At 43.8% G+C, this 15199-nt stretch overlaps 1 protein-coding gene across 1 annotated transcript in view; it reads left to right on the top strand.

The window, feature by feature from the left end:
- The window catches only part of lmod1b (leiomodin 1b (smooth muscle)), an 80642-nt gene extending 66981 nt beyond the window's left edge, over positions 1-13661 (top strand). Inside the window, exon 3 of the mRNA XM_028796430.2 lies at positions 13426-13661. Coding sequence (XP_028652263.1) covers positions 13426-13452 — 27 coding nt within the window. The 3' untranslated portion in view covers positions 13453-13661. The remainder of the gene's footprint in view (positions 1-13425) is intronic.
- The last annotated feature ends 1538 nt before the right edge of the window (positions 13662-15199 follow it).

Raw genomic sequence — 15199 nt, 5'->3', positions numbered from 1 at the left:
TCAAACAAACAAACTGCCTCATTTAACTATGCACCAGTCTAACTTTGGTTTTGCACAATAATTACTACACTATTGCACCTTAACACTTAATTCTGCTGTACTTTATTCACATAATTGTACTTATTTATTATGTTCTACTATACTGTTACCTTTCAATCTATGACTTTTTGTTACTTTAACTGATATTCTTCTAACTTTGCACAGTTTTTGATAAGCGGATCAGGATGCATTTCACTGCGTGTTGTCCTGTATAACTATGCATGTGACAAATAAAGAATCTTGAGAATTTCAAAAACGGAGTTTACCGCACATGCATTTATTGGTTACTTTGTTCATGTATATATATTTATCTGTATGCTTATTTAAAAAGCTACATTTACCCCAGGAGTCAGAAACGTTCTGTCTAGCCCTTGTACAAAAACCTACACAAAAGCTGGGGTATGACCTTGGCAACCTCATGTACTTTTGGAACTGTGAGAGGAAAATAGCAGGACTTTACAGACAGGAGTCCAATGCAGAACGCTACTTACTTTATTACTTTGTAAAAAAAAAAAATTATGAACTGCTGATGATGTCGATCGTTTTGTCTGTGCTGAAATTCCAAACAGAGAAACCTGTCCTGACCTCATTAAAAAGATTCAGCATATTGGGACTTGCAAGATTACAAATATTGTTTTTACAGAAGTTCTGAAATAAAAGTGAAACTAATGAAATAGCAACAATTCAAAGAAAAAACAATCTTAAAAGTGTGTATCCGGAAAACCAAACACGGGGGTTGGCGAGCGAAGCGAGCAGGGGGCGAAGCCCCCTAGTTATATATAAAGATGCTATTCTATTATTGCAGTTTAGCTGAACAATAGTCACCCAGGAGAATCACCAAGGTCATCAGGTTAGATAGATAGCGTTTCATTGCATTTAAGGCCCATGACAGCGAGAAGGTTTCAACAGTGCGCATGACGTCTCACACACACCTCTCTCCCTACCTGATGACCGAGGCTCAGCCACATCTAAACACTTCCTCCTTTGCTATTTTTACACCTATTATTAATACTTACATCAATAAATAATTAAAATGATAAAATACCAGTCTGCCTCGCAGTTAGGAGACCTGAGGTTCGCTTCCCGGGTCCTCCCTGCGTGGAGTTTGCATGTTCTCACCGTGTCTGCGTGGGTTTCCTCCCACAATCCGGAGACATGCAGGTTAGGTGCATTGGCGATCCTAAATTGTCCCTAGTGTGTGTGCTTGGTGTGTGTTTGTGTGTGTGTGTGTGTGTGTGTGTGTGTGTGTGCGCGCCCTGCGGTGGGCTGGCACCCTGCCCTGGGTTTGTTTCCTGCCTTGCGCCCTGTGTTGGCTGGGATTGGCTCCAGCAGCCCCCCGTGACCCTGTAGTTAGGATATAGCAGGTTGGGTAATGGATGGATGAATGGAAAATACCAATCCTACCCTGTACAAAACTATTCTGGCAAACTCAGAGGTAAAATCTGATTGGAGTTGCACATAATAGTCACATACTAACTCAGCAACCTCTGAGGAACTCAGACCAGAATAGTGCTTGACAGGCTAAATCACCTAATTAAAACCACTCAGTCGTACCTACCCCATCTAAACCTCCATTACACATCATTAAAATCTTAAAAGTCACGAAATCCTAAAACTTCAAGCTCCGCACCCTGTCATTGCAATAAAATCTCACTAATGCACAACCTTAAAACCGTTGAAACTGCTAAATTGAAAATACTATAATGTATACCAATTTAAAAGAACCATTAAAAACACAAATAAAAACATACATCTGTACAAAATTAAAGATTTAGGCATCTTTATCCCAATCCGTATTATGTCACCCTAATCCTATCCACCGACTTGCTTGTTCCGCCTCGCTGATTTCTTAACCACTTGCCTGATTTCCTTTGAACATCAGAACTCTTGAACAATTGAGACGAGAACAGGCCATTCAGCCATTCAGCCCAACAAAGCTCGCCAGTCCTGTCCACTTATTTCTTCCCAAAAAACATCAAGTTGAGTTTTGAAAGTCCCTAAAGTCATACTGTCTACCACACTACTTGGTCACTTAGTGTGTCTGTCATTCTTTGTGTAAAGAAAAACCTCCTAATGTTTGTGCGAAATTTCGGGGAAGTTTCCAACTGTGTCCCCATGCTCTTGATGAACTCATTTTAAAGTCACCGTCTCGATCCACTGGACTAATTCCCTTCATAATTTTAAACACTTCAATCATCCATCTCACTATATCCTAACACAGGGTCACAGGGGACTGCCGGGGCCAATCCCAGGACGCAAGGCAGAAACAGACCCCGGGCAGGGTGCCAGCCCACACACAAAGCACAATTTAGGATTGCCAATGTACCTAACCTGCATGTCTTTGGACTGTGGGAGAAAATCCATGCAGACACGGCGAGAACATGCAAACTCCACAAAGGGAGGACCCGGGAAGCAAACCCAGGTCTCCTAAATGCAAGGCAGCAGTGCTACATCTGCGCCACCATGTTGCCTCATTTCAATCACGTCACGTCTTAATGTTCTTTTGCTTAAACTGTTGTAAGAACACTAGGGGTCGCTGTCACCCCGTTAACCGCAACAGACAGACACAGACACAGGTTAAAAGCACTCAGAAGTATTTTTAGTTCTTCTTTTTTCTAAGCAGTGCCTCCAAAGCACCTCAGCCACAGTAAACAGGCAATACAATACAATAAATTAGCACAATAATTCTCTCCTCCACCTCCCAGCAAGCTTTGTCACACTCCTCCCAAATCCAGCTCACTTGCTGGGTCTCCAACAGTCCTTTATATTGTCCTTGACCTGGAATTGCTTCTGTCCTTCCTCCACCATGACTTTCTCACAGTTCCGGGTCAGATGGAGAATTGGCTTTATCTTCAGCCCGGAAGTACTTCAGGGCTCCCATCCTCATGACTTAGGAGTACTTCCGGGCTATAGATGAGGCATGGCTCCTTCGGTCCTCTCACAGCTCCTCCTGGCAGCACCCACGGTACCCAACGGGGCTGAGAAACTGCACTCCAAGTCCCAGGATGCCCTGCAGGAATCCGGGGCACCATTACATTCCAGGGGAGCTGCCACCTAGCATTTAGGGGGAGGCAGTGTCCTAAAAAAGCTGCCTTCCCCCATCCTTCCATCTCAGAGGTGTCCCGGCCGGGATGAGCTGTATAGGCTCAGCTCTTTTAATCTTTCCTCATAATTCATCCCCTGTAGCCCTGGAATCAGCCCAGTCGCTCTTCTCTGGACTTTTTTTAGTGCTGCTATGTCGTTTTTGTAGCCTGGAGACCAAACCTGCACACAATATTCCAGATGAGGCCTCACCAATGTGTTAAAAAACTTCAGCAGAACCTCCTGTGACTTGTACTCCACACATCAAGGCGCTATATTACCTGACATTCTGTTTGACTTCTTAATGGCTTCTGAACACTGTTGGGAAGTCGACAGCTTAGAGTTCGCTTTGACCCCTAAATCCTTCTCATAAGGCGTACTCTTGATTTTCAGACCTCCCATTGTGTATTCAAACCTCACATTTTTACTTCCTATGTGTAATACTTTACATTTACTGACACTAAATCTCATCTGCCACAAATCTGCCCAAGCCTGTATGCTGTCCAAGTCCTTCTGTAATGAATAACAGATTCCAAATTATCTGCTAATCCAACTATCTTGGTATCATCTACAAACTGAACCAGCTTGTTACTTATATTTCTATCTAAATCATTTATATATATAGACAGAGATGACAGTTCCGTCTCACAATTAAAAGAATGCAAACATATTTTCCTCTTCAAAGGAGTGCCCATCAGGAGCAGAGTCTGTCAGAAAGACAGAGGAAAGCAAACAAATCAATAGGGCTGTTTGGCTTTTAAGTATGCGAAGCACCGTGGCACAAAGCTGTTGAAGGCGGCAGCTCACACCCCCTCAGTCAGGAGCAGGGAGAGAGAGAGAGAGAGAGAGCCAGAGAAAAACAAAACAGTCAAAAATCAATACGTGCCTTTTGAGCTTTTAAGTATGCGAAGCACCGTGCAGCATGTCCTTCAGGAAGCAGCTGCACACAGAAGGTAGCAACGTCCCTATCGTCTAGGTGTGCGAACAGCCCCCCTGCTCACACCCCCCTACGTCAGCGCAAGAGAGAGAAAGTAAGTTGGGTAGCTTCTCAGCCATCTGCCAATAGCGTCCCTTGTATGAAATCAACTGGGCAAACCAACTGAGGAAGCATGTACCAGAAATTAAAAGACCCATTGTCCGCAGAAACCCGCAAAGCAGCGAAAAATCCACGATATATATTTAAATATGCTTACATATAAAATCCGCGATGGAGTGAAGCCGCGAAAGGCGAAGCGCGATATAGCGAGGGATCACTGTATATATATATATATATATATATATATACTGTATATATATATATATGGTTGAAATAGTTTACAGTCAAATAATGCAAAGAGTACGCGACACGTGTTTCGCCCTAATTCTGGGCTCATCAGGCGTACACACTCACTGCACTCCTTTACGGGAATCGAACCTCTGCGCTAGAGGCAAAGCCCCTAACGTTGCGTCACGGCGTGTGGTTCGTTTATTTGACAGCATGTAGATCGGGGTAATTACATTCACGGCATTCATAGTCTGAATCACAATCTGATTGTATGGGTGGTTACCTACCAGGTAACGCTTGTAGTTGGTCAGCAAGTCAGCTAACATCCGCCACAGTGCCCTCAGTTGTGAGAAGCAGATCATAGAATGGTTGAAATAGTTTACTGTCAAATAATGCAAAGAGTACACGACACGTGTTTTGCCCTAATTCTGTATACATATATATATATATATATATACTGTATATATATATATATATATATATATATTATAAGCAGCAACCCTAGCACCCATCCCTGTAGAACACCACTCTTAACATCAGCCAATTCTGCACCCATCTAAAAACATCACCCTGAACAGCCACAATATTTTAGTTTGATGCCCAACCTCTCATGTGGCACCAAACTCTTTTGAAAGCGATGATACTGATTTGGCTACAAATCCATGGCAGCTTATCTCAATTGCCCATACGTGTTCAGTCCAACTTCTCTGGGTGGCATCAAATCAGCATATTTTGATTTACTCCTCTCATGCGCTTTTTCATCACTCCGTTCCCACCGTTGATTCAATGAAGTACGCTACACGTTTCTTTTCTGACCATAACACTACATCTGGCCACAAACTACTTGTAGTTATCCCCTTTGGTACAGCTAATCTTGTATTAAGGTCTGCACTCAGCTCCCAATCATTTCTTACACTTAATTGACATTGTGTAACCTGGCCCGGACACAGACAGGTAGACATTATTTTGTCACCCAACACACATTTATTTTACAATATTTACAAACAAGGGGGTTCCGCCCCCTGCTCGCTTCGCTCGCATACCCCCGGCGTTTTGAACCCGTGCCCGCTGGTCAGCCGTAGTTTCAGACGCGCGTTGTAGGAGTTTGCGTTGTTTTGAACCCGTGCTTGCCCTGCTTCTGCGGTTTGAGACATGCGTTGTAGGCGTATATCCGTCAGTTGAGCTCGTTCGGTTTGAACCCGTACCTGTTTTGTCTCCGCAGTTTCAGACGGTGGATAGGAAGTAAAGAACGCATTGTATGGTAAATCCCAAAGATTTATTGGAATATCTCTTTATATACAATATTTGTAGTAAAGATGGTTTGTTGTCCTTGAATGAGTTTTCCTTGGTTTGGAGTATTTATAACTTTAACTTTAATGTCAGATGAACGCTGAACTCATGAGAAGGCTACATAAAGTTGTCCATGTCCAAATACGCGCTCAGAGAGGTATATGCCAACTTTGTCCATGGTCTGTGCTTGGGATTTGTTGATTGTCATGGCAAATGCAGGTTTACTGTGAAATTGGCGTCGCCCAAGTGTAAATGGCAATTCAAGGGCAGAACTTGTAAGGTCAATTCTAGGAATTAAAACAGTATTGCCAGTATGTGATCCTGTAAGTATTTTTGCTTCAATAACATTGTTTGTCATGGTGTTGATGACTAAACGTGTACCGTTGCATAAACCTTGTTTAGTATTAAGGTTTCTTAATAGCATGACAATTGTTCCGATTTTAAGGTTAAGATTGTGTTGTGGCAATCCGGCTGGGTTAATAGTGTTCAGATATTGTAAAGGGAAATTAAGATGTTCAATGTCGTCTTCAGAATCAATTTTGTCAGTACTTAGAAAGAGGCGGCTTTCTCCAAGTAGTAATGCAATGACCTGGTTATTTATGTGATCAACATCAATATTCTTTGGACATAATATAGCAGTGGTATCTGGTCTATTGTTTTGGAGGCGTGAGCGCAACTCCATTAGTTCTTCCTTGTTTAGCGTTAGTAACATGGATAATGGATTGCACTTACTGTTAATACGTAGTGTTTTCTGTGGTTGAATTGTTAAAAATGTATGACTGTAATGTGATGATTAACTTATGTTGTATAGTCATCACGTGTGAGGATGACGAACCTTTAATACGGAGTGTTCGTTTATTCTTATTACCCATCAGGTGTTGTGCCTGTGTCTTGTGTGGTTGCACTGTTAATATTGTATCACTGTAATGTGATTCAAATATGTTGTGGAGTCTGTATTTGTGGGGTTTCTGTACTATATCGTGTTTTTGCTTGCGGGTTATTAGAGGTGCGTGGATCATGCATGTGTAGTGTGTTTGCGTACTGTCTGGCGCTCTCCGTACTCCAATTGATTTGTGACCCTTTCTGGACTCCGTAGTCTGTCCCGTTTTACTTTGGGGTGGCGTATCATGTCGGGTTTGATTTGTGAACCTTTCTCGACTCCGTATTCTGTCCCATTCTACTCTGGGGTTGGGCGCTGACTTCTGTTGTTTGAGTGGTTATGTCGTTCGTAGTCTCCATGGACTCCGTAGTCTGTGGGGGGTTTGTGTGGCACACCAAGCAGCACATTATTCTTAACTTTACTCAGCAGTAGTGCCACGCACAATATGGCGGTGACGCCTGTGCCCTCACTACGCATTAGTGCCACTCCCAATATGGCGGCAACGCCTGCGCCTTCCATATTATGTCGGGTTTCACCATGCTGTGTAGGCGCCTTTGCCTTTTGTACTTTACCGCGCCTTCCGACGCGCGATGTAGGCGCCTGCACCTTCCGGGTCTGCCTCTGCTGTGTGGTGTGGACCTTTAACTGTCGTTGTTTCTGCCTTTATATTCTGTCCCTCGCTGTGCATGTGTTTCGTGCCTAGGTTTTTCTGAAGCTGTTGCATTCCAGTTTTCATCATCTGTAACCTGCTCTCCATGTGTTTGGCCCCGTTCTATAACCTCTTTATGACGTTTTACTTTGTTTCCTACTCTGTCTTTTATTTCTGACCTCGCTTTATCCTGCTTGCGGCATGTCAGACGGTTCATAGTCTTTGTGTAGCGCCTGCGCACTATGTCTCCTGCGTCCACGGGCAGGTCCCTGCGTCCATATCCGGTTTACCATTCTCGTTTAGTAATATGGATGTTATGAAGCACACAACCTAGTGCCACAGCACCAATCACCCCAAAGTCCAGGCCCTCTCAAAATGCCTTTCTTCGCCACCTCCACTCCTCTGCTCCAAGACTCTTGTTCACTTCCACCCGACTCCAGCCATCGAATGGAGGGAGACAGCCCCTTTTATATCCACCCGGATGTGCTCCAGGTGTCCTCCAGTATTCTTCCGTCGGCACTCTGGAAGCACTCCGGGTGTCCCTGATCCTCTTCCCCCCAGCACTTCCTGGTGTGGCGGAAGTGCTGAGGTCCAGGGCTCTCCAGGCATTGGGGCACCTCCTGGTGGTGACCACGGGCCCCTACAGGGTTTAGGTACCAGGGCAGTCACCCCCACATGGTCTGGAGGAGGCATAAGCCCTCCTCCGGTCCTCTTGGGCGTCCCGGCTGGGTACCACCCCCAGCCGCGTGCCACAACATCCTCTTAGTTTAATTATACCTGTTGGGCCATTGTTCTCCCCCTCCTTGACAAATACCTGCTTAATCTCTTTTACCTCCTTTGCTGAATTTACTCCATTTCTTTTCTCTTCCACTACCATAGCTACACATGATAACACTTTATTATGCCTCCAAGTGTATCTTCCTTGGCTCAAACTAACCTTACAGCCGGACAGAATATGCTGCAATGACTCAGTCCCTGCACACAATGCACACTTCAGGTCAGCCCCTGTTCACACTATTAGATTAACGAGTGTTATATAGTAGGATTATTTTTTTAAAGTAATGAGTTACCTAATATAAAACAGTCCACAGCTTGCCATGGATGGGAAGATGAATTCTGAATTATACCAGTGAAGGAAAATGTGAGGACATCTGTCCATTGACTACACCTCAAGAGGAACTGGATCATACAGCAAGACGACACCACCAAGCACACAAGTCGTTCTACCAAAGAGTGGTTGAAGAAGAATAGCATAAAGGTTTTGGAATGGCCAAGTCAACGTCCTGACCTTAACCCAGTTGAAATGTTCTGGAATGACCTGAAGTGTGCAGCTCATTTGAGAGAGTTGAGGCAGTTGTGTATGGAGGAATGGGCTAAACTTCTTCCAAGCTGACATGCAGGACTGATGAATGACTGATCAATGAAATGTTTAGTGCCAGCTGTATCTGCAAAAGGTGATCACACCAAATACTAAAAGCAACGGTTCACATACTTTTGCCACTCACAGATACAGTCATATGAAAAAGTGTGGGACCCCCTCTTAATTCTTTGTATTTATGTTTTTCATTGGCTGCGCTTTCAAAGTAGCAACTTCCATTTAATATTTGACATGCCTTATGGGAATGAAGCAGTGGGAAGTGTGCCTGTGACCCTCACTCAGTCTCACTTACACTGGTGTGTGGCGATATTAGAAAGAGAGGTACGCATACTAAATTCTAAATTGGCCCTAATGTGTGTGCTTGGTGTGTGGGTGTGTTTGTGTGTGTCCTGCGGTGGGTTGGCACCCTGCCCGGGATTGGTTCCCTGCCTTGTGCCCTGTGTTGGCTGGGATTGGCTCCAGCAGACCCCCGTTACCCTGTGTTCGGATTCAGCGGGTTGGAAAATTTATGGATGGATGGTACGCATACTTTTATATGAAATTGAGATTCAAAATACTGAAATTGAACAATTTTACATTTGATGCTCTGGCTTTCTCACCCTCATAGCTACAGACTGTCTCATAAAAATAGTGTGTGGGAGAGGAGCACAAGCCGTCCTGGAAATGATAGCAACAACAATTTATTTCTTGTATATGCCACACGAGGAATGCATCAATGGCCTTTAAATGGTCCTGTTTTTTTGACAGCCCCCCCAGCACTGACTCCCTAAGAAATCAAAAAAAAATCCCCCCCCACCAAAAAAAGTTGTGATGTGTAACCAATAGGGGGTGCCACAGAGTCCCAAGCCCCAAACACACCAACACAAATACAGGTTCCGGGTTCAAATAAAGAATTTCTTTTCCCTAAATACTTCTCACAGGCTTCTCTCAAACGTTCCACAATGTACAAAATCCCAAACAATAATCTTCTTCTCCTTCTTAGGCCTTCTTCCATCTGACTCTGACTCTGTGAATGATGAGGAGTGGCTTTCTTTATAGTGAATCTGTTGCCACCACATTGCATCCAGGAAGCACTTCCGGGGCAGGTGGAACCTCCCTTAAATGCATTTATTTTGTCTTTATTATTGTATGGTGACGGCACGGTGACACAGTGGGTAGCGCTGCTGCCTCGCAGTTAGGAGACCCAGGTTTGCTTCCCAAGTCCTCCCTGCGTAGAGTATGCATGTTCTCCCCGTGTCTGCGTGGGTTTCCTCCGGGTGCAATGGTGATCCTAAATTGTCCCTTGTGTGTGCTTGGTGTGTGTGTGTGTGTGTGGGGTTTATATCCTGCCTTGCGCCCTGTGTTGACTGGGATTGGCTCCAGCAGACCGCCGTGACCCTGTAGTTAGGATATAGCGGGTTGGATAATGGATGGATGGGATGGATAATCATGTATGGTTTGTCAATTATGATTATTACATAGTTTCTGCACTTGAAGGTATGTTTTGCCTTGTTCCCTATATTTTGTGGGAAGGCTGATAGGAATTTCAGTTCCTCCGAGGTACATTGTACGCACTTAGTGATTGGTAATTTTTCCATTTTGCTATTCATATTTCATTTGGACTTGCTGACTTTTTGACTCTTTGCTTCCTTTTTTTCAGGATAGTGTTTTAGGACTTGTTTGCCTAGGACTGCCTTGTTGGCATCTCCTTTTGCCTCTTTTTTCGCTTTTTTCAGCATTTTGTTGAAATAGATCTCTTTTTATAAAGGTTCTTTGTTTGCCTTATCATCCACAGGCCAGAGGTTTGCGGTTATCCTCCCTCTAGTGGAGCTTTCACCATATTTTGTGAACTTTACTTTTATTTTTGAACGTTCAGACCTAAGCACATTTTGGTTTTGTGTAGGACAAACTTAAGGCAGAGGGAGTCTCTAAGGCAAATGATCTGCCATGGTATCTGGAAGGTTGTCCTTTTGAATCTTGTTAGTGCCAAAAGGTGGTCCTACTCCGTTGGGTCCCTGAGCAAGGCCCTTAATGTGCAATTGCTCCATGGGCACTGTTCAATGGCTCACCCTACACTCTGACACAACGGTAGGGTTGCCAGACGTCCCTTATATACGGGACATGTCCAATATTTGATCATTTTGTCCCCTGTCCCTTACTGACCTTTCAGGGACACCCAAATGTCCCGTATTTAGTTCATTTTCAAATTTCATAATAAAAATATATTTTTACTACCTTCTTAACGGTACTTAGTTGTAACTTTATAAGTAATTATACGTTCTTTTCTCAGATTCTCTTTATGAAAATAACCCAAATGTAAAGAGGAAGCTTGTGTTTGCTGCCTGTTTAGTTGTTCTGGTTGGCTGAAGACCGCGACACTTGTTACTGTTTTGCTCTGCAGCCGCGCTGCTGTGCAGTTCTGTATCAGCATTGCAACATTCAGTGACTGTTGTTACTACTTGACATGGCCCACTTTTTTTCTAAGTGCCTGTATTAAATAATAATAATATTTCTCTGTTGTCTGTATTAAAGAAATATTTTCAAATGATTTCACTTTTACAGAATTTTTTTAGCTTGTTTTAAATAATTTTCAAATGATTTTACTTTTGTTTTCCTCATAACCCATTAAAATCATTGCTTTATGTTTTTAACTTATGTCTCTATTTTTATATAATATATTGGTCTGGGTGTGTAGGGGACATGTATAAATTTATATATATAGTAATATAGAGAGAGATATTAAGAGTGTCCCCGTATGTCTAATTTTCCAATCTGGCAACCCTACCCAATGGGTATGTGCAAAATAATAAATTCCTAATACAAGAAATTGTATAAGGTGAATAAATAATAAAAAAAGCAAGCCACTAGAGTTGGAACTCTGGCTGCCTTTGGGTGCACCCCCTCTGGACAGGTATACAAGAATACTGGCCTGCTTCCCAGACTAGTCCTGAAGATCTTATACCCCTTTGGCCAGTTCAGGTTAGTGCATCACTACACCAGGAAAATGGGAGGCTTAATGCCAGACTAGGCCTCAAAATGAAGATCAAGGTTACAAAATGACCAAAGAGGCACAGAAAACTTTGAAATATATCTCACCAGAGGGAGAACTGTTAAAACTCCAGCTGCAGTAGGGGCAAGTCCACAAAATCTTTATAAGAAAGGCGCTATATTGCACCCGACCCGGCACAGACTTGACACAGGAGGCACATATAAAATAAAAAGACTTTTATTTTTCTTCAGCTGGAGGGCACGTCTTCCCCGTAATCCCTCCAGCCACAACACAGTCCCAAGCACTAATCACTGAGTCACCACACTCCTCTCTTTCACCACCACTCCTCCACAGCTTTGTCCTCCTTCCACCCGACTCTGGCCGCTGAGTGGTGGTCGCTGGCTCCCTTTTATCAGGCACCCAGAAGTGCTCCAGGTGGTTGATTAGCGACATCCAGCTGCCCTTCCTGGTAAGGTGAAACCAGTGCCCAAAAGGGGCCAGCCGCTCCTGTTGCGGAACCCCACAGAGCTGTACAGAACTCCAATCCCCATGAAGCCCTGGGGGAGTCCGAGGTACCACTGCAACCCAGGGAGGCTGCCATCTAGCGTCCAGGGGGAGATACTGGGCTTCCCACCCTTGTCCCCCTGGCAGATGTGGTGAAAGGGCATCCCGGCCAGGCATGGGCCCCGGCCATCCATCACAATTTTTATTACCAAAGCAGAAAAAAAGGAATTACTAAAGGCAATCCTAACAACCAAAGTCAAAAACACAATCCGTAAGAATATCAAAGTTCCAGAGAAGAAAACCTCCAAAAATCAGAAATCCCAAGGAGAGCAATGCTTACAAAACCACCAACAGCAGAGTGCATTCGAATGAACCGCACTGGACTTCAATTCCCAGCCTGACTTTACAGGGTTTGGAGGTGGTCTCTTAACTGTGATTGACTGTTAGCCCCGCCTCTTGGGGACCACACACAAAATACAAGGATCATGAGAGATTTGAAAAACACACATAGACAATAAATAATAACCAAATATTAATTAACCCTAACAGATAGTACATAATTGAACAAATAATAATAAATGAACAGAACAATATCAGAAAAACAATGGAAAACAAAGGATAATGAAAAAAAAAACATGGAAGATAACAGGTGTGGCACCCCGGCCGGGACGCCCAGAAAGACAGGAGGAGGGCTCATTCCTCCTCCAGACCGCGAGGGGGCATCCGCCCTGGTTGTATTGGGGGCCATGGGTACAGGGCTTGGAAGCCCAACCCTGTAGGGGCCCGTGGTCACCGCCAGGGGGCGAGCCCCTGCCTGAAGGACCCTGGACCCCAGTGCTTCCGCCACACCAGGAAGTACTGGGGAGAAGAAGAGAGGGAACACCCAGAGTGCTTCCAGGAGGACAGCCGGCACTTCCGCCATACTGGGGCGTGTCTGCGGGATGGCCGGTGCACACCTCGAACATATCCGGGTAGTGATAAAAGGGGCCGCCTCCCTTCATCTGAGGCTGGAGTCGGGTGGAAGAGGACGAGGTCTTGGAAGGAGAGACAGCAGGCGGCCTGAAGAGTAAGGCATTGCGGTTTGGCCTGGACTTTGGGGAAGTCTGTGGGTTGTGTGGCACAATTGTAAATAGTAATAGTTGTAAATAAACGTGTTTTGGGTGACATGAATGTGTCTGCTTGTCTGTGTCCGGGTTGTTCCCCACACAGGAAGCACTTTAAATGTGAGCCAAGGAGGAATCCTGGCTTGGCTGTGACAGGTCACGCTACCCCAAGAAGCCAGATGGAATGATTTCCTCTTGTTTCTAAAATGTTTTTTGTTCTTTTATAATTATTGTCTTTCCTGATTTTTGTTTTTCATTGTTCTCTGTAGGTGCCAGTGCCAAAAATATTACAGTGAGGACCCCTTTGACCAAGTCAAGGACATCTTTCCTGGAAAGAACTAAATGAGGAAATGCAGTCTGGTAAAATGATGAAGACAAAGGTCCAGGTCCAAGACATGGTGGACTGACTTAAAACTTAGGATAAGAATCAAAATTGGGCCAGGAAACAAGAAAAGGGAATGTAGGATTTCTGAATAAGTTCTTCTTCATAGTGTTTTTATTAAGCAGTGGTTGGTGGTTGGGGGGGGGGGGGGGGGGGGGTTTGGGGGTTGCACACCTAAGCATTACTGGGTTACAGAGAAGCTGAATGTCTGTCTAACCTTTTTGAAAAGTGTATGGCTTGTTTACCTGCAGCGGCTTCGGTGAGTCTTGAGCTTCTCATGTTTGAAGTTCCACTGCCTATAAAAGTTACTTTAGGCTTTGTGTCTACATTGTGTGATGTTCTGTAAAAGGAATGAAACTTTGAAGTTATTTGAAATTTGTGAGACCTTCGATGGACTTGCATCCCATCCAGGGTTGGTCCTGCATTGTGTTCAGTGCTACTTAGATAAGCACCAGCTCTTGTGATGCTGAATTGGATAAAGAGGACCGTAAAATCAAGGGCTTTGACTAACACAGCCCCCAGCTGTATACAGGGTGTCTCAAAAAATGACAGAAACATTTCCAAAAAGGAATATCGCTTCACATTTTTAGGTTGGAACCAACCCTGAAAACCCCTCTACCTAAAATGTGCCTTGAGTCCCTGGCATATTCCTGACAGATTAGGTTTTGTAAAACCGATAACAATACAAAACTTCAGGAGTAGTTGATTTGCTGGGTGTTTTGTCATGAGGGTGTCACGGAAGGACCCCACATGGAATGGCCATGGATTTAATTTGGATTTTTTGGTGCTGACCAACAGGAAAAAATTCTATAGCTTAGTTAGTGTTACGTTTATCAAAGGAAAAACAAGACTAAATCATTGAATTCTTTTTAACAAGAAAAATTATCATTATGTGTAACAGAAATGTGTACATACCAAAATGTCAGCATAAATACAGAAGGAAAGGTCTGTCTAGTGTCCACGTCTGTACTGATGCAGAGTCAGTGAACGTCTTTCGTGTGACATGTTTTGCAACAGTCACCAATGCATGGCCCAGTGCTGCGATCAGGACAGTGCAACCATACTTCTTTGCTTTCTTTTTTTAATAATTTTTTTTGTTGTTTCCACATGAGAGGGTAGAATGTCAGTACCTGATTAGCATGATCAATGCACCCCTTGTGTTTTTGGTGGCTACCACAGTGCAAGATTTAGTGACTTCCACATTTCCCTTGACACATACATTAGATAGATAGATAGATAGATAGATAGATAGATAGATAGATAGATAGATAGATAGATAGATAGATAGATAGATAGATAGATAGATAGATAGATAGATAGATAGATAGATAGATAGATAGATAGATAGATAGATAGATACTTTATTAATCCCAAGGGGAAATTCACATATTTCAGCAGCAGCATATTGATTAAAAACAATATTACATTAAAGAGTGATAAAAATGCAGGTATAATAGTCAATAACTTTATATAATGTTAACGTTTACCCCCCCGGGTGGAATTGAAGAGTCGCATAGTGTGGGGGAGAAACGATCTCCTCAGTCTGTCAGTGGAGCAGGACGGTGACAGCAGTCTGTCGCTGAAGCTGCTCCTCTGTCTGGAGATGATCCTGTTCAGTGGATGCAGTGGATTCTCCATGATTGACAGGAGTCTGCTCAGCC

This window comes from Erpetoichthys calabaricus, chromosome 3 (assembly GCF_900747795.2).
Source record: "Erpetoichthys calabaricus chromosome 3, fErpCal1.3, whole genome shotgun sequence".
NCBI classification, from domain to species: domain Eukaryota; kingdom Metazoa; phylum Chordata; class Cladistia; order Polypteriformes; family Polypteridae; genus Erpetoichthys; species Erpetoichthys calabaricus.
This window is presented reverse-complemented; position numbering and strand designations above follow the sequence as displayed.